This window comes from Ursus maritimus, unplaced genomic scaffold (assembly GCF_017311325.1).
Source record: "Ursus maritimus isolate PB19 unplaced genomic scaffold, ASM1731132v1 scaffold_14, whole genome shotgun sequence".
Lineage (NCBI taxonomy): Eukaryota > Metazoa > Chordata > Mammalia > Carnivora > Ursidae > Ursus > Ursus maritimus.
In genome coordinates this window covers 6,926,857-6,946,261 of record NW_024423786.1, presented here as the reverse complement: position 1 = coordinate 6,946,261, position 19,405 = coordinate 6,926,857, and the positions used below count along the sequence as shown (strand labels likewise).

Here is a 19,405-nt window from a genome sequence, read left to right as displayed (position 1 = left end):
GAGGAATGCATTTGAAGAGAAGTATCACCATTGCACACTCCCCTTGTTGATGTTGACCATCTTGAACTGTTTCTACTGAAAAATATTACAAGAAGATGATTTTACAGGAGGTACACAGAAGCCCCCATTTTGGCATGCACTGCCATACTCAAATCCTTGTATTTAAAAGTGGAGCTTAGTCTGTTTATCCTACAGTAAAAATATCTACAAGAAGCTATTATTATATCGACATTGGAGCCAAACAGGAAATCAGAGGATTCACAGATGTTGTCTGCTTTAACGCAATGGGTTTCTACACTCTGACTTTGCAGCCAATCAGGATAGACTCCACAAAAGGATTTAAGGAACATGTTATTGACATAATGTGTATTTATTGGGCTTTGCAGGCTACATTGTGTTCCCAGAGTTCTGGGGCAAAAGCAAGAGGGAGACTTAAAGAGAGAAGATGAACCCAGTAAGAAAGAATTGAGATAAATTCCATCATTACCATGAAAATATAATTATAACATATATGGGAGAGAATTAGGAATAATTTAACAATGTATGTAGCATTTATTATATGCACAGTATTGCATAATGTAGTTTGCAGCCCAAAGGAATGATGATATGTCAAAAGTAGTAAGTCCTCAAAACTGTCTTTTTCAGCATTTTTATCCATGTTTTAGATTAGGACGAAATTGGCACATCTAGCTAATTCACGGGTTATGCTAAACCTGGAAGAGCACCAAAATCAGGATCTAAAGAGATAGTGACAGACGCAAGGCTGAACCTAGAAACTTGAAATATAGCAGGCACAAGTGTAAGTCCTTAGATTATTAAAAAGAAAATAAAAGTTCCTGTGAGTCTAGAATGGGGGAGACACGATGAATAACACCTGGGAGGAGAGATTGTGGATGCTTGCCAGCACAGGGTGGGCGAAGCAGTGGTATGAAGGGGCATGACAAACAGCTTCTGCACTGTGAACTCTCATTTCTCAAAACTGAATGGCCAGAGCCCACGCCTGGATACAATACTGACCCCACTTCAGTTGACCACACTTAAAGATGCTGAGAGATATTGAGAACCAGGACCCGAAATCATGTTACCTGGAACATTCTTTTTTTTTTTTTTTTAAGATTTTATTTATTTATTTATTTATTTATTTGACAGAGAGACATCCCGCGAGAGAGGGAACACAGGCAGGGGTAGTGGGAGAGGAAGAAGCAGGCTCCCAGTGGAGGAGCCCGATGTGGGGCTTGACCCCAGAACTCCGGGATCACGCCCTGAGCCGAAGGCAGACGCCCAACGACTGAGCCACCCAGGCGCCCCTGGAACATTCTTAAATAAAAGAATGAGTAGTTAGTTGGAAGAAGAGAAGAGATGCCCATATCCTATCCTCAGATACCTGAAGGCTGTCCCATGTGCGAGGCACATGAGGCTTGTGTCCTGGAAGGCTGGGTTACGATTAGGGGAGGTTAGGAGAAGAGTCTCTCGTTCCGTTACCCACATTTGAAGTTGCTGAGCGGAAGGAATAGGTGGCCTCATGCCCATGTGTGGGTGTGGAGGACTCACATTGATGGAGGATGGACCTCATACCAGTTGTAGGACCCCAGTTGCCACTTGTCAGAGGGGTTGTGGAGGGGATTCTTGCACCTTGTAGAGCTTTGGAAGAGATGCCCTGTAAGGCCTCATCCAACCCTGATACTCTATGGTTGCTCATAGGTGCACAGCACAGGCTCAGGTGAGTTCTAGTAAGATGGCCATGGGCTAGAACATCTGGGGAAGGAGGCAGGCACTGTCATGGATTTTGAAGTGTGACAGAATTGAGGAGCACAAGGTGAAGGTAGGCAGGCATGGGGTGGGATTGGGAGATGATGAGAGAGAAGTGTGGGTAGATAGGGTGCGGCAACAGAGTGGGAAACTATAGCAGATGGAGATTTGGGCACCCTTGCTCTCACATGGACTCCTACAAGGACACAGGGTGACGGAGACCCCAACCCCACAACCTTGGTGATATTGACAAGCAGTGGGGGTGCCCAGACCAAACCACTCAAAAATTATTTCTGCTGTAGAAGAGTCATAGGCAGTTTCCTAAAGGCCACGAGGGAAAGGCACCTTGGTAGGACATGGGCAACGAGGGTTTTTTATCCACCTGCAGCCTTGTCGAAGGTTTTGCATTTGTACTAATGCTAACTCTCTAAACTTTCCAACACTTCAAGGTGTTGGTCCCAGTGGCCATCATTCTCACTAAGTTTGTGTTTTGCCTTTGTTCATAAATGTGGCTTTAGAGAGCCCTTCTGTAGTTCTGGCCACCAGCATACTTTATCTAGTTTTATTTCCCACATTCATCCTTTATTTCCTCTTGTTTGAGTGGCCAACAGCAAGATGAAGAGCGTATTCAGGGAACATTGACTCAGTTCATTTGCACTGTAAGGACTTAACGGTGTATTGTGTTACCTTTTGCAGGTGTATTGCATTTTTATTTTCAGGCATTTTCTACACAATGGTGCTATGATGTGAGTAAGTTAGGGCTCATTCTCTGTCTCACAGATGATGAGATTAATGCAGGAGAGGTGAAGTGAAGCAGGGAGAGTGGTTTCGTAAATGTGGAGAACAGCCCGTTTTATGAACGGAAAGGCCATTGGAAGTAGGACGTTTTTGCTCTTTAACTAAAGAAACTTTGGGAAGGCCAAGTTAAACAGGATGCGGCATTCTCTCCAAGCGTTTCCACCACCACGCCCCTCTCCTCACTCCGGTGCTTGCGGGTCACTTCCTAATCTGTGAATAGGTTCGCTGACCTGTAAGCAAGGGTGGGAGGTGGAGATTTCACTTGAACAAACTCATCCAGGAAAGTCATTCTGCAAGTTTCCCAAGGATGAGAGAATGTTTTTTCTTCCCCCTCCCTTACCACACCCCCACCTTCTCCACTGTAACCTAACCTACCAAAAGCTGTAACCCAGAGCTGCATTTGGAAGCCTACTGTGGCCATGTTTATCCTGGTCTTCTTTGCGGGCTACTGAGACTTGGTGCCCCCACTAGACCAGTGCCTCTAAAAAGATGTTTTGGGGCTATCAAAGAGACTGCAATATCCGGGGGCCATTTAAAAAGCCAGAGACATCTTCTGTGACTCATCACCAAGTCCTGACATTTAATAATCCCATCAGCCTAGGGGGTCTCCAGTACTGTCTCATTTGATCTTCTACCCAATTTGAGTAAAGAATCAGGAGTGCCTTATGGGCTGATTGCGTAGGATGCATTATCATTCCTTCTGAAGTTGGAAAGGAAAAATAAAGCTGTCATTGCTTGAATTAAAGTAAAATAAACACAAATCCATAGGACTTTCCTAATGTCCCTTCTGATGTGGTGTTTATTGGGTATTTCTTGTGTTTGTAACTGTGTCAAATTCTAAGCAGTCATTCTGTTCCCTGATTTCCCCTGATTTTCCATCGTCTTCTCGCTGTCTTCTTGCTCCTACTCTGTCTTCATGCAGGTTATACAGAGCTTGTTTATTCCCTCGAGACACAAAGCAGATCATTTGCTTAATTTTTATTTTAAATGTTGTCTGGGAGTCGTCATAATGGGGCAGCTTTGGTACATGAGGCTGATTTTTGTTCCCTAGAAGTCTCTGCCAATATTCCCGTCTATTGTATACATTCACTGCTATTATAGTAATAATAGTTTACAGAAGCCCAGATTATGATATTTTAATAATATAGAGCCCTATGTTGATATAAATGCCTCATGCAAATTGGAATGAAATATTAAAACCACAATTTTGGCCCTACTTATCTACAAAAAGATTGGACCTGATTCCTCAGATAGCCCTCTTTAGCAATTTAGAATTTCTTCATGTCTCACATCATAGAGCCATCATTTTAAGAGTGAAGACGAGGAGGCCTAGGACTACTCTTTGGTGAGTTTTTGGTCAAAATGAGATTGAATTCCAAGTATCCTGGCTCTCGATCCACTATTTTTTCCTTCTATGTTTAACCCCTCTTTTTGTATACTTTTCTAGAAGCAAGGCTATGATCTCGAAGCAGAATTTCTGTAAGCTCAATTCCAGTGTGTCCCAGTTAGAAAGAATCCTAAAACAGCAATGTTCCAAGCATGCAATCAAAGGCTATGATTCCTGTTCTTAGAACTAAAACTTTGGGAACTTTACAGTGTGGACTCTGTGTAGTGTGGCTGCTGAGGGAGGGGCCTGACACCTGCTGTGTAGTCTATCAGGCTTGTCCTATATAGGCATATTGTTATTTCATGTGATATAATTTCCTACCTTCTCACTCTCCAGTCCATCTACTACCCCACTTGGATTAATCTTCCTAAAACACTGGTTTTTAACATATCACTGCTGGGATCAAAACTCTAAACTCCTTAGCTCTCCTCCAAGGCCCCCCGCCAGACCAGTGTCTTCACTATCTCCAGAACCCCAGGCCATATTCATTCCCGATCCTCTTTGCTCTTGTAAAGGTTCTCCTTCTCCTGTCTGTGCTTCAGGCATTCCCACCCCACCGGGCCCGGCCAGTCCCACTTGTTTGTCCTGTGTTGTGTTCCAGTCTGACTATATTTCCTCCACTCTGATCTCCTGAAACGTGTGCTGATTCTATGAGAGTGTGTCACCGTAACATTTGACATCCTGATTGCATTGCTGTCATGAGTTCTGGTCTCTGAAACTCAGCTATGAGCTCCCAGAGAAATTCTCAGACGGTGCTCTCAGAGTCTCAGGAATTATTTCACAGAACCCATAAGGCCAAAAGAAATACACAGAAGTTTCATTTATGAAGCAGTTAGGACTCAATAAGTAGTCCTGACCTAACAATTACTAGCTCTTTGAAAAAATACTGCACGTAAATTGAAAGAAAATATCACTGTTTTATTCTGAAATAACCACAGTTATTTACTATTTAATAGGATTTATGTTCCTGTTGGGTACTGCACAGCTTCCCAAAGCTTGCAGATGGGACACTGCCACAATCCTTTCCTGTTCTATGTTGATGTTCACATAATACTTTTTATGATACAACTGCCAGAACCCCAGCTTTGCAAAGATATGAGATCATCAAAAGGAATATAGCACAAACTAAAATGTCAAACTACCTCAATCTGGTAGTCTCTGCAGTGCCTGACAGATACTGTGTATCATGTTTTCCTGAAAAATTTAAAGTATGTCCCATCCTATGATGCAAATTCACTGCAATGCCCCCAGGCACACACTTTGGAAACCACAGCTCTAGAGGAATAAACCTGCTCTTGTGTGTTCTCCAAAGTGCATTGAGCCATGTAGTCCTCATAGTGGATAGCCAATTTAATACTTGATGAGGGCTTTAATCCTTGACCATCTGATAGAGGCCAGAAGCACCACAACTTCAGCAGTGTACTGAGTTTCCTGGCATGGCAATAATTCAAGTTAAATCCATTCAATTTAAATCTTTTGGAGGTGCTATAAGGGAAATTCCTGTACTAAATAGAGGTTGGCTTAAATGTCCTTTCGATTCTTTTCCATTGCTAAGTTTCTTTAATTCAGTAGAAGCGATATGCCATGTAAGACCAACATTAAGCACAATTGCATGACAGATTGGTAAGGATGAAATGCCTCAAATTCCCAGGCCAAAAATATAAAAATATTTGAATTCTAACATGCTGAATTTGGTATGGATGTAGAGAGATAAAACTGCTGTTTTGGGGGCACCTGGGTGGCACAGCGGTTAAGCGTCTGCCTTCAGCTCAGGGCGTGATCCTAGCTTTATGGGATCGAGCCCCACATCAGGCTCTTCCGCTATGGCCCTGCTTCTTCCTCTCCTACTCCCCCTGCTTGTGTTCCCTCTCTCGCTGGCTGTCTTTATCTCTGTCGAATGAATAAATGAATAAAATCTTTAAAAAAAAAAAACCTGTTTTGATAAGGCAGATGCATTGATAAACCTTTTTCTTTTCAATTGCCACAGAAATTAGCCATATAGTAGGACACTGGGAAAAGCATGGTACATATCAAAAAAAGTAGAAATAGCACAAGAAAACATATCTGATCACTCTATAATACAACTAAGAAACACACATTTAAAAAAATTAAAAGAGGGGCGCCTGGGTGGCACAGCGGTTAGGTGTTTGCCTTCGGCTCAGGGCGTGATCCCAGCGTTGTGGGATCGAGCCCCACATCAGGCTCCTCTGCTATGAGCCTGCTTCTTCCTCTCCCACTCCCCCTACTTGTGTTCCCTCTCTCGCTGGCTGTCTCTATCTCTGTCAAATAAATAAATAAAATCTTTAAAAAAAATAAAATTAAATTAAAAATTAAAAATTAAAACAAAAAAATAAAACACCACTGGGAATTTTAAAAACTCCTCTTGGGTCAGTGAGGAAATCAAAGTGAAAATTGTAGACTATCTAGAAAATAATGTGAAAATTCTACACATAATTTTTTTTTTTGACACAGCTAATATAGTACTTAGGAAATTCACCAACCTAAGTTCTTATATGAATAACAAAAATGAATGAAAATAAAAGAAATTATGCATCAAACTTAATGGCATTATTTTAAAAAAGAAACAGAAAGAAAGAAAATTAACCCAGGGATAGCAGAAGAAAAATCTTAGAAGAGTGCCTTATACACAGTAAGCACTTAATAGATGTTAGCCATTATTATTTACTTGTCACAAAGATTGAGGAGTTTCTATTTGAATGGTACAGAAAACTCTCCTGGTTAGAGTAGTAAATTTGAAAAGCAAGGTTCACTTTTGAGACAGTTGGGGAAATTTGAATATGGACTCCATATTAAGATGATAGTATTGAATTAATGTTAATTTTCATGGGTGTGATGATGTTATTATAGGTGTGTAGGAGGATGCCCTTATTCTCACAGAACACATGCTGATGTATTCAGAAGATAAGTGTCATGATGTCTGCAGTATACTTTTCAGTGGTTCAGGGAAAAAAATAAACATAGATTAAGAGAAAATTGCAGGAGGGGCGCCTGGGTGGCACAGTGGTTAAGCGTCTGCCTTCAGCTCAGGGCGTGATCCTGGCGTTCTGGGATCGAGCCCCACATCAGACTCCTCCCCAATGAGCCTGCTTCTTCCTCTCCCACTCCCCCTGCTTGTGTTCCCTCTCTCGCTGGCTGTCTCTGTCAAATAAATAAATAAAATCTTTAAAAAAAAAATTGCAGGAAAATATCAATATATTTATGGGAATAGGATAGGGGTATTGATTCATGTTTTCACCAAGTTTGAAACTTTTCAAAAGAAAAAGTTACCAAAAACCAGAATTTGGACATGTGAAGTATGTTTTTTTAAGAACCATATGTGGATCATCCAAAGGAATATAGCACAAACTAAAATGTCAAACTACCTTGATTAAGAGAAAAATGTGGGAAAATATCAATATATTTATGGGAATAGGATGGGGGAATTATTTCATGAAGCATCAGTTTTGGCCATATGTGTGTGTGTTTATATGTTTGTATATGCATGAACTCTAAGGAGTATACCAGAAATTGAGAACAGTGGATGCTACTGGGGAAAAAAACTGGTTGGCTGGGGACAGGACTGGAAGGAGACTCAGTTTGTAATCTTGTATATGTGCTTCCATTCTCTATCTTAATGGAAGGGGGAAACTATTATAATTTTATTTTAAACTCTATGTCCTATGCTCAGTTTTACTGTTGTACCATCATTGGATCAATGAAGTAATTTATTCCCGGGGGTCAGAGACTACTTAGGAAGTGCCTTATCTCCAGGCAGATTTCTTGGACGATTCGTCCTTGGACTGTCCAGACTTTGCTGCGGGTTTCCTGTGGACAAGCAGCCTGCATGCCTCCTGCCCTGACATCCCGCCCCCTCCCGCACACAGCGCCCTTTGGCTTTGGCTCTGTGGGGGTTTCATGCAGGCGTTTTTACAGCTGGTGAAAGGTGCTAGGCACATGGGATGGTCCTCAGAAGAAAAAGGTGTGGGCTTCCTGTTTTCACTGTGACTCAGGCAAGTGGGAGAGCATTTCTCTGGATCGCTCTTAATAAATAACTTGCTCACCCTGACACCAGTGAAACTCCCCAGTGTCAGAGTTCAGGGCAAGAGGCAACTGATCGAGAGGTTTCCTCCTTGGTGAGAACCAGAACTGAAAGTCTTTTGGATGCAGCTTGTGGTGCCAAAGATTTCAGAGCTGGAAGGGATGTACCCAAGAGATCCAAACCATCCACTTTAAAAATGAAGCCACCGAGGCCAGGAGAGGTCCACGGACTTGGACGAGTGACACAGCTTAGTAACCATACATTCCCTGAGCCATCTCTGCAGGATTCTTTCTGTGACGCTGCAGTGGCCTGAGAGGCCCATGAGGACTCGGGACTCTGTGGCAGGTGTCAGACTCATTACACTGGGCAGGTGGGTTGCAGCTGATCTGCTTCCTTGCTCTCAGAAGAAAAGGGTGCAGGGCAGCTTAAAGCTGAGGAGTCGGGGAGGAAGACGGGGAGGAGTAGGCAAGGTTCACTAAAAATGGTATTTTGCCCATGCAAGGCCTGGCAGGGAACCCAGTTCACCTCTTACTTAAAAGAGACTGATATAAACTCATGGTGGATTTTATCCTTTGCCCTCAGAGCATTAAAATACCTAATGCTGGAGATTTTACATAGAATACTTGAGAACTTTTTTTTCACTATTAACCTTATTATGAAATACTTCAGGCATGCAAAAAGACTTAGTGAATGTAATGAAAGCATATATACCACACTCAGCCAAAGAGTGACTGGGATAGGGCACGTGGGTGGCTCAGTCAGTTAAGTGTCCGACTCTTGATTTCAGCTCAGGTCATGATCTCAGGGTCCTGGGATCAAGCCCCGTATGGAGCTCTGTGCTCAGCACGGAGTCTGCTTGTCCCTGTCCCTCTGCTCCTCCCCCTGCTCATGCTCTCTCTCACTTTCTCACACTGTCTCCATCTATTTCTAAAGTGAATAAATAAAATCTTTTTAAAAACATAAAAAATAATTTAAAATCTTTTTAATTTAAAAAAAAAAAAAAGAGCGACTGGAGTATTTGGTGGAAGCCCCAGCCCCCCTTCCCTGCTCACAGGCCTTCCCTCTCCCCTTCCCCAGGGATAAGCCCCGCTCTGAATATGCTCCTTATCATTGCTCTGTGTGCCTTTATACCCTGGCTGCGTGTGTGATGTCTCCCTACATAAGGTATCGCCTTACTTTCCATAAAACTTTATATGGATGGTGTCATGTTGTACATATCCTTACACAACTATTTTTTTTCCACTCAAGAGTATATTTTTGAGATTCATCCATGCTGCTAGGTGCAACCCCAGTTCAGCCATGTTCACCAGAGCAGAGTGTTTTATTGATGACATATTTGAAAACCTATCCATTCTTCTGTTGAAAAACATTTGTTTCCAAGCTTTTGATACAGATAATTCCCCAACAAACATCCTTGCACTTGTTCCTTGTGCACACAGCACTGCCTTTTCTCACTATTGCTGTATCCTTCATTGATCCACAGACTGAACAAATAGTTCTGTCTCTCAGTTTTGGAAATTCATGATTCACAGAAGCGGATATTTATCTGAGAGATAGCGCTTTGGTTTACCTCAGGGTTTTGTTTTTTTTTTTTTTTTTTTAAAGATTTTATTTATTTATTTGACAGAGATAGAGACAGCCAGCGAGAGAGGGAACACAAGCAGGGGGAGTGGGAGAGGAAGAAGCAGGCTCATATCAGAGGAGCCTGATGTGGGGCTCGATCCCAGAACGCCGGGATCACGCCCTGAGCCGAAGGCAGACGCTTAACCGCTGTGCCACCCAGGCGCCCCTACCTCAGGGTTTTTAATTTGGAGAATGGTGCATTAAGTCACCTGGGAATTTTTTTTTTCCTTTAAAATAAACTCAGGTCTTTACTTCAGACCTGCTGAAGTTGAAATGTATTTGTGGGGAAGAAAAGTTCCTCTTGGAGAAGCTCCTAATGACTGAGGCCATCTACTGATTTACTACCCCACTGTACTTCACCAGGCTACGGCCCCTCAGGCACATCTCACTAGACTCTGGTCATGGCCCTCTAGAAGGTGGGCAGACCTTATAGAGGAAGTGACCTTTCAGCAGAGTACCCACTGTGAACATCAGACAGCACTGTGGTGCGGTCCTGGCCTGCTGGTGATACCATTTGACTTCCACCCATCACATCCCTTCTAGGCACCTGTATTTATGGCAGGTAAGCTGATGTTTGTATTTCTTCTGTGTTAGAAAAGGCTTACCCTCTGTAACCCCAGATACTGGAGCAATCACTTACTCTGGTATCAAGCTTAGGTATAGGGGTCACAGCCCTGCCTTCAGTAAGATTGTGTTCTGGTGCTAGAGGCTTCAGGCACATGCATTTGTAATTGTAATGCCAGAAATATGATAAAGGCCGCTAGATGCGTACAGGGGAAGGGTAAAGTGTCAAAGAGGGAAATGATTCCAGTTTGGGGACAGGGAAGACTTCATGGAAGAGAGGCCATTTCAGCTTTAGACTAAAAGGGCTAACAAGAGAAGATGAACAATGAGAATAGCAAGTTCAAAGACACAGATGTTGCCTTTTGCAGGTAACCGATGGGTAGGGCGCATGTGGAGATGGTGCAGAGAGATGAAGCTTGAAAGGTAGGAAGGTAGGTGGGTTGAGGGCAGGCTGGGGAGCATTTTAAATGGACTTCATCCTGGTGAATTGGGGAACACATAGAAACGTGTTAAGCAGAGAAGAGACACAGCAGGGACTGTTAGAAAAATGCGTTTGGCAGCCAGGAAAGACATGAATTGGAAAGGGACAGCTGGAGGCCTGAGCAGGAGTCAGGAGGAGGCAATAGCGACAGAAAAAAGGAAGGAAAGGATAATTTGAAGGCAGCTACTTGGTCAGGAATGAACAAAGGGCAGATTGGTAGACAGAAGGCAGCTTCTGTTACTTAACTCTTTTTTCTATTTCTACTCATTTTGTCAAACTGAGGTCAGACCAGAGGTAAATAGCAGCAGTATTTGTATCAATACTTAGGGCTTTGAAAACAAGAAACACCAAAGTGGAGTATAATGGGGAAGTAACTGCATAAATATCTAAATAAGGACAAGAGTTTGAGGCATATGAAAGAAATGAGTATCCATTAAAATTAGAGTCATCCCACATGTCTTAACTCTCGTGTGTTGATTTCTGCACATGCTCAAGTCAGGAAAGGGGGCAAGTCTTCTGCATTTGGAATCGGGGAGCCGGCATTTAGTGTCCCTGCCCTGCCTCTTGACTATCTGTGAGACCTTGTGCACGCCACTTGACCTTTCTAAGACGGCAGTCCCTTCCAGCGTAAAACAGGATTTGTCTTTTGCCCAGGATCCCTTCCAGAGCGAACATCCTCCCCTCTCTTTTTCATGCCTGACCGTCCTGGCCCTGGACAGGCCCTGTTAGCTTTTAGAGCTTGATTCTAGTTTCTGTTGTGACTTCTTCTTGGACCTATGGGGTACTTAGACATGTGTTTAATTTCCAGTCATTTGGAGAGTTTTCTCATCTTTCTGTTCTTGCACTTTTAACTCATTTCCACAGTGGTCAGAAGACATGATTTTAATCCTTTGAAATTTGTTGAGATCACTTGATGGCCAAAAATATAATCTATTTTGGTAAATGTGCCATGTGCACTTGAAAAGGATCTCCATTCGGCAGTTGTTGCATATACTATTCTATGTATGTATGTCAGTTAAACCGAGTTGGTTAGTCATATTCAAATCTTCTGTATCCTTACTGATTTTTTTGTCTGCTGCTTCTGTTAGAGAGGTGTGTTAAAATCTCTAGTGATAGCCATAGATATGTCTGTTCCTTCTTTTTATCCTCAGCTTTGTTTTATTTCTTTTAAAGCTAAGTTATTTAATGCGTAAATGTTTAGTACCGTAACATCTTTCTGTTGCATTGAACCTTATATCATTGTGAAATGTCTCTAGTTATTTCTCATGATACTTCTTACTTTAATATCTAGTTCTCTCATATTGACATAACAAAAACTTTCTTTTTGTTATTTGTCATGGTATAAATCATTTATTTTCAACCTGTTGAAAAGCGAATTGCTGGGTTTTTTAGTTGCATCTCTGTTTTTTAAATTCCAGTCTGATAGTTTTGTCTTTTAATTAGGTTGTTTATGCCATTTACATATAATTACTGATTTAGTTAGGTATAATTCTCTTGTCATTTGTTTTGTATTTATCTGCTCTGGTTTTTTCTCCTTCATTCCCTTTTCTCTGACTTTATTTATTTTTTTAAACATCTTTCATTTTTTTATTCTTTTTTTTTTTTTAAGTCAGCTCTACCCCCAAAGTGGGGCTTGAGCTCTTTAGTGGTTATTCAGAAATTTCCAAATTAATCTATTGCAGTTTACCTCAGTATTGACCCCAACAAGCAAGAAACTTAAAGTGTGTTCCAATTCCCCTTGCCAACATTTTTATTACACTTCCAGTATCTTTTATTTCTACTAAGTGATGAACCCCACAAGGCATTGTTTTCACTATTGTTCTTAACGGTCAGTAGTCTCTATATTTATCCATATGTTTACATTTTGGAGCTGTTGATTCCTTCTTAAAATTATATACTTCCATATCAGAGCATTTGCCCTTGGGCCTGAAGAACACCCTATCTTAGATTCATCATACCCTTTGGTGTTATTCATAGAGCAACTCTCTACAAGAAATGAACACTCATTTGTTTTATTCTTCTGAGAGCACTTTACTGCACACTTCCCTCTAAAGAGCATCCTCCTTGGGTATAGAATTTTTGGTTGACTTTTTTTTTCTTCAGAACTTTTAAAATCTTTTACTTTGTGTAATTTTTCTTAAGTCAACATTCTTTTTTTTCCCACTTTTTTTTTTAATTCCAGTATAGTTAACATACAGTGTTATATTAGTTTCAGGCATACAACAGAGGAATTCAACAGTTCTATACATTACTCAGCACTCATCATGGTAAGTGTTCTCTTAATCCCCTTCACCTATTTCATCCATCCCCCCACCCACCTCCCCTCTGGTGACCATGTTTTCGATAGAGTCTGTTTTTTTATTCGTCTCTTTCTCTTTGTTTGGTTTCTTAAATTTCACATATGAGTAAAATCATGTGGTATTTGTCTTTCTCTGACTTACTTCACTTAGCCTTATACCATCTAGGTCCATCCACGTTGTCTCAAATGGCAAGATTTCATTCTTTTTTAAGGCTGAGTAATATTCTGTGTGTGTGTGTACCTGATCTTCTTTATCCATTCATCCGTCAGTGAACACTTTCGTTGCTTCCCTAATTTGGCTATTGTAAATAATGCTGCTCTAAACATAGGGGTGCATTTGTCCCTTCAAATTCGTGTTTTTATACGCTTTAGGTAATACCTATTAGTGGACTTACTGGATCGTATGGTAATTCTATTTTTAATTTTTTGAGGAACCTCCAAACTGTTTTCCAGGGTGGCTGTACCAGTTTACATTCCTACCAACAGTGCAAGAGGGTTCCTTTTTCTCCACATCCTTGCCAACATTTGTTGTTTCTTGTGTTTTTTATTTTAGCCGTTCTGACAAGTGTGAGGTGATATCTTATTGTGGTTTGATTTGCATTTCCCTGATGATGAGTGATATTGAATGTCTTTTCATGGGTCTGTTGGCTGTCTAGATATCTTCTTTGCAAAAATATCTGTTCATGTCTTCTGCCCATTTTTAATTGGATTATTTGGGTTTTTTTGATGTTGGGTTATATAAATTCTTTATATATTTTGGATACTAGCCCTTTATCGAATGTGTCATTTGCAAATATCTTCTCCCATTCTCTAGGTTGCCTTTTAGTTTTGTTGATTGTTTCCTTCAATGTGCAGAAGCTTTTCATTTTGATATAATTGTGATAGTTTCTCTTATTTCCCTTGCCTCAGGAGACATATCTAGAAAAATGTTTCTATGTCCCACATTGGAGAGCTTGTTGCTTGTGCTCTCTTCTAGGATTTTTATGGCTTCAGGTCTCACATTTAGGTCCTTAATCCATTTTTGAGTTAATTTCTGTGTATGGTGTAAGAGAGTGGTCCAGTTTCATTCTTTTGCATGTAGCTGTCCAGTTTTCCCAACACCATTTGTTGAAGAGACTGTCTTTTTCCCATTGCATATTTTTGCCTCCTTTGTCGAAGATTGACTGTATAAATGTGGGTTTATTTCTGGGATCTCCATTCTTTTTCATTGATCTATGTGTCAATTTTTGTACCAGTAACATACTTTTTGACTGCCACAGCTTGGTAGTATTTCTTGAAATCTGGGATTTTAGTACCTCCAGTTTTGTTCTTTTTTTCCTTTTTCAAGATTGGTTCAGCTATTTGGGGTCTTTTGTGGTTCCACACAAATTTTAGGATTATTTACTCCAGTTCTGTGAAAAATGCTGTTGATATTTTGATAGGGATTGCATTAAATCTGTAGATTGCTTTGGGTAGTATGAACATTTTAACAATATTTGTTCTTCCAGTCCGTGTGTATGAAATATCTTTCTACTTGCTTGTGTATCTTTAATTTCTTTCATCAATGTGTTACAGTTTTCAGAGTATTGTTTTCAGAGGTCTTTCACCTCCTTGGTTAAGTTTATTCCTAGGTGTTTTATTATTTTTGGTGCAGTTGTAAATGGGGTTGTATTCTTAATTTCTCCGTCTGCTACTTCATTATTAGTGTACAGAAATGCAGTTGATTTCTTATATTAATTTTGTATCCTGTGACCTTACTGAATTCATTTATCAGTTAAAGTAGTTTTCTTGGTGGAGTCTTTAGGGATTTCTACATATACGATCATGTCATCTGCAAATAGTGAAAGTTTTACTTCTTCCTTACCAATTTGGATGCCTTTTATTTATTTCTCTTGTCTGATTGCTGTGGTTAGGACTTCCAGGACTGTGTTAAATAAAAGTGGTGAGAGTGGACATCCTTGTGTTGTTCCTGACCCTGGGGGGTAAGTTCTTGGTTTTTTCCCATTAAGGGTGATATATTTTTTTAAAGATTTTATTTATTTATTCGACAGAGATAGAGACAGCCAGTGAGAGAGGGAACATAAGCAGGGGGAGTGGGAGAGGAAGAAGCAGGCTCATAGCAGAGGAGCCTGATGTGGGGCTCGATCCCATAACACCGGGATCACGCCCTGAGCCGAAAGCAGACGCTTAACCGCTGTGCCACCCAGGCGCCCCAAGGGTGATATTAACTTTGAGTTTTTCCTAGGTGGCCTTTATTATGTGAGGTTTGTTTCCTCTAAACCTACTTTGTTGTGGGTTTTTATCATGAATGGGTGTTGTACTTTGTCAGATGCTTTTTTTCTTTTTTTTTTTTTTGCCTCTATTGAAATGATCATACGGTTTTTATCTTTTCCCATTGATGTGATTTATCACATTGATTGACTTGTGAATATTGAACCACTCTTGCATCCATGGAATAAATCCCACTGATCCTGGTGAATGATTTTTATTGTTGGGTTCGGTTTGCTAATATTTGTTTGCATTTATCTTCGTCAGAAATATTGGCCTGTAGTTTCTTTTTGTTTGTAGTATCTTCATCTGTTTTTTGTATGTTGGCCTCATAGAATGAATTTGGAAACTCCTCTTCCTCTTTTGTTTTTGGGAATAGTTTGAGAAAAATAGATATTAGATCTTCTTTAAATGTTTGCCTCGGTCATTGAGTGGCCTTCGTCAGTCTCCTCTGCAAATGCTCCATAGCCTAGTGTCCCTATCCCTGCCACCTATGATCACAGGCTGAGGCCCTCCAGGGATCACCACCAACTCACAGGCAACAGCTTGGCAGCCATCGCCTCCAGTGGCTCACTTGTGGCTACCCACAACTCTTACCAGCACCGCCTAGGTTCCACTTCCAGTAACAGCTCTTGCAGAAGTGCAGAGTATCCTGGGGAAGCCATCCTCCACCACCCCAGTCTCCCCAAGGCCCACCTGGATCACTGGTGGGCAAGCTTCTTTTTGGGGAAATCCACTGTCCCATTCATGCCTATAGTGTTAGAGTCCCCAGAATGCTTGGAATCTCCCCAGGCCTCCAGTGACACAGTCACCTGTGACTTGGCTCTGGAAGCCATGAGGAAGCAGCCTCGTGGCTAGCCTGGCAAAGCCAACACCAGCCCTTGATCCTGAGTGGCTTCCAGAGCCACCAGGCTTCAGGAGGCACTAGGCTCATCAGAGCCATTCTCCTCCCCCACTCCTCCCCTCCCCCGTAGACTACACAGGCTGCAGCAAACAGAAGCAATTGGGTTCTTTTATATTAAAACGGCAGAACACCAAAAAGGAAGTTGAAAGAGCCTCACTCTTACTATCCATGCCACATGCAAGCTTTCCTGACACCCTATAACCGTGTGTCTTATACCAAGTGGAATATAAACTCTAAGAAGCCAGTAAAAAAGAAAAAAAAATTTTTTTGGTAGAATTCACCTGTGGAGCTCTCTGGTGCTGGACTTTTGTTTGTTGGGATTTTTTGTTGTTGTTGTTACTGATTGAATTTTATTCCTGGTAATCGATCTGTTCAAATTTTCTATTTCTTTCTGATTTAGTTTTGGGAGGTTATATGTTTCTAGGAGTTTATCCATTTCTTCTAGTTTATCTAATTTATTGTCATATAGGTTTTCATAATATTCTTTTGTAATCCTTTGTATTTCTGTGATATTGGTAGTTATTTCCCCTCTTTCATTTCTGATTTTGTTTGAGTCCTCTCTCTCTTTTTTTTTTTTTTTTTTAATAAGTCTGGCTAAAGGTTTATCAATTTTGTTGATCTTTTCAAAGAACCGGCTCCTGGTTTCATTTATCTGTTCTGTTGGGGTTTTTTTTAGTTCTATTTCACTTATTTCTACTTTAATCTTTATTATTTCCTTCCTTCTACTGGTTTTGGGTTTTGTTTGTTCTTTTTCTAGCTCTTTTAGGGATAAGGTTAGGTTGGTTGTTTGAGATTTTTCTTGCTTCTTGAGGTAGGCCTGCATTGTTATAAGCATCCATCTTAGAATCACTTTTGTTGCATCCCAAAGATTTTGGATCATTATGTTTTCATTTTCATTTGTCTCCATATGTAATTTTGATTTCCTCTTTGATTTCTTCGTTGAGCCATTTATTGTTTAGTAGCATGTTTTTAACCTCCATCAACATTCATTCTTACTGTTGTTTCCTGGAGGGTAATGTGTCCTTCCCCCTCACCGCCCCCCCCCATGGCTACTTTTAAGATTTTCTCTTTATCTTTGCTTTTTATCAGTTTGTGATGTACCTAGGTTTGCTTCTGTTTATTGTCTTGCCTCAGGATCACTGAGCTTCTTGAATCTGTAGGGTAGATATGTTTCCTCAGCTTTTGAATATTACTTGCCATTTTTTCCAAATTTGTCTTCTTTTCCATTCTATCTTTTTCTACCTAATGTGAGTCTAATTGCATGAATGTTAGATCATCTGACTATGGCTCAACTCTATATTACTTTCTGTTTTGCTTTTTCTGTTCCCTTTTCTCTTTGTGCTTTATTTCGTATATATAATATTGACCTATCTACTGGCTCATTAATCCAGTCTGCTGCATATCTACTCCACTGTTGAACCCATCCAGTGAGTTCTTAATCTCTGATATTGTTTTTGGAAGTTCTGGGAAGTTTTTTGGATTTTTTATTTTTGTGGCTTCTAAGTTCAAATATTCTATTTTTTCATCTGGTTTTTCTATCTCTTTTCTTTTGAATATATTAATCATAGTTATTTTGGAGTCTTTGCTAAGTCAAATATCTGGATCAACTCTGCTTTTAATCACTGTTTTTATCTCTTGATAATTGGTACATTTTACAGTTTTCGGGGGGTGGGAGTAATATTTAGTAAATAGTTATTATAAGCCAGACATTGTAAATACTAGACTTACTTTAGATTATCTTATCTGTATCATCTTATTCTACAGAGTGTTTAAATTTGTTCAGTCAGCTAAGTTACTAGAAGGCCTTATTTAGGGAAGATCTATTTTAGTGTCCCCTTACTGCTAAGTATGATTGATAAATCTTATGGGTGGCTTTTCTGAGTTATAAGTGAATGTTTGGTATGTTCACCTATGTCTTCCACTCTGCCGTCACCCCAAATCCAGCATCTTTCCAATACTATTTAATGCCTGGCATTTCTACTCAGTCTCAGCTTCACATACTTTCTCCCAGACTTTTAGGAGTCTCAGCCACCACTCAGTAGCCCAAGAGTTAGCCAAGGATCCAAGGGCAATTTCCATGCAGATTTCTGGGTTCCCTCCCTAACATTCAATCATCTCTACCACCCTGCTCCCCAAATCTCAGCCACTTTAGCAGCATCAAACTTATTTCTGCCTTGTCCCTCTATCAAAACAATTGCTCCCTGCTTGAGTTTCTGTGTTGGTTACTCTCTGAGCCTTGTAGCTTATTTTATATATTTTGATAAGTTTTTATTGTTTACGGCAAGAAAGTGAATCTGATACCATCTGCTTTATCACAGAACTGGAAGCTAACATTTTGCTGTCTTGGTTTCAGTTACATTTTTTAAGACACTCATTTTAAAAAGTACAATTTATGGATAATTTTTATTTTAAGTTTACTTCATGGTAATTTTGTTATGCAGTACTGTTACCCAACATTATTATTTAGATGGAAAATTACTATAAGCAGCATCTTTATTAATGTATGAATGTTTCAGTTGTCCTATTCAGCTTTGGTGCTCACTATATTAAGAGATAACTTCTTTGGCATTTGCGTAGTTTGAAAATCGTCTAGTGTTGAGAGTCTGCTCTGGCTTGACCCTATTTTCCTGGTAAGCATAGTCCCATTAACAGCACATCTTGGCAAAAGTGACCTGTTGTCCTGGGTGACTCCCAAAATGGCAGCCACTGGAGTTTAATTCCTTTGGCCTTAAGTTTTATCTCCTGTGAAAATTCAGCCACTTCAGGGGAAGAATGGCAGAGTAGGCTGTATTAGTCATTCACATGAAAACAATTTCTCTGATCCCTTCTTGTAGAGCTGGTTTAATAGTAGCTGGGGAGAAGCTTTTGTGGTTACTCCTTGATGTCTGAGGCAGTGAACAGGGCCATATAAGGTGGGAAAGTGTACATAAAATAGAAGGGATAAAAAAGATAAATCTTATCATTGTTTTAATCCTCCCCCAAAGGGCTAGCCTCCTTCAGGTTTTTATCTGTTTCTTCAAGTTCTTCATACAATATGATAGGAGCTATAGCAATAAAGCAAAGTCTAAGATGATACAAATAGGCTGATAATATAGAGTAAAATCTAGAATGATTAAGGTAGGCTGAGGGATGCCAGAAATTGCATCTTTGGTTTCTTCCTAGGAGCGTTTTTGGGTGACTGGGCATTAAGGATGGGAGAGAGATTTCATTATATAATCTTTTTTCCTCCTGAAGCTTGAACCATATGAATGTGTTATTCAAAAAGAAAGAAAAAGAAAAGAAAAGAAAAGAAAAGAAAGAAAGAAAGAAAGAAA

The 19,405-nt window shown here is 40.3% G+C and overlaps 1 protein-coding gene across 5 annotated transcripts in view; it reads left to right on the top strand.

The window, feature by feature from the left end:
- ATG7 (autophagy related 7) overlaps positions 1 to 19,405 on the top strand; it is a 233,446-nt gene that overhangs the window by 165,835 nt on the left and 48,206 nt on the right. For 4 of the 5 annotated variants that reach the window (XM_008697881.2, XM_008697877.2, XM_040628443.1 and 1 more), the window contains one exon: positions 9,960 to 10,158. The exons of the other annotated variant lie outside the window; for it this stretch is intronic. In XM_008697881.2, coding sequence (XP_008696103.1) covers positions 9,960 to 10,139 — 180 coding nt within the window. In that variant the 3' untranslated portion in view covers positions 10,140 to 10,158. The remainder of the gene's footprint in view (positions 1 to 9,959; positions 10,159 to 19,405) is intronic. 5 annotated transcript variants of the gene reach the window in all.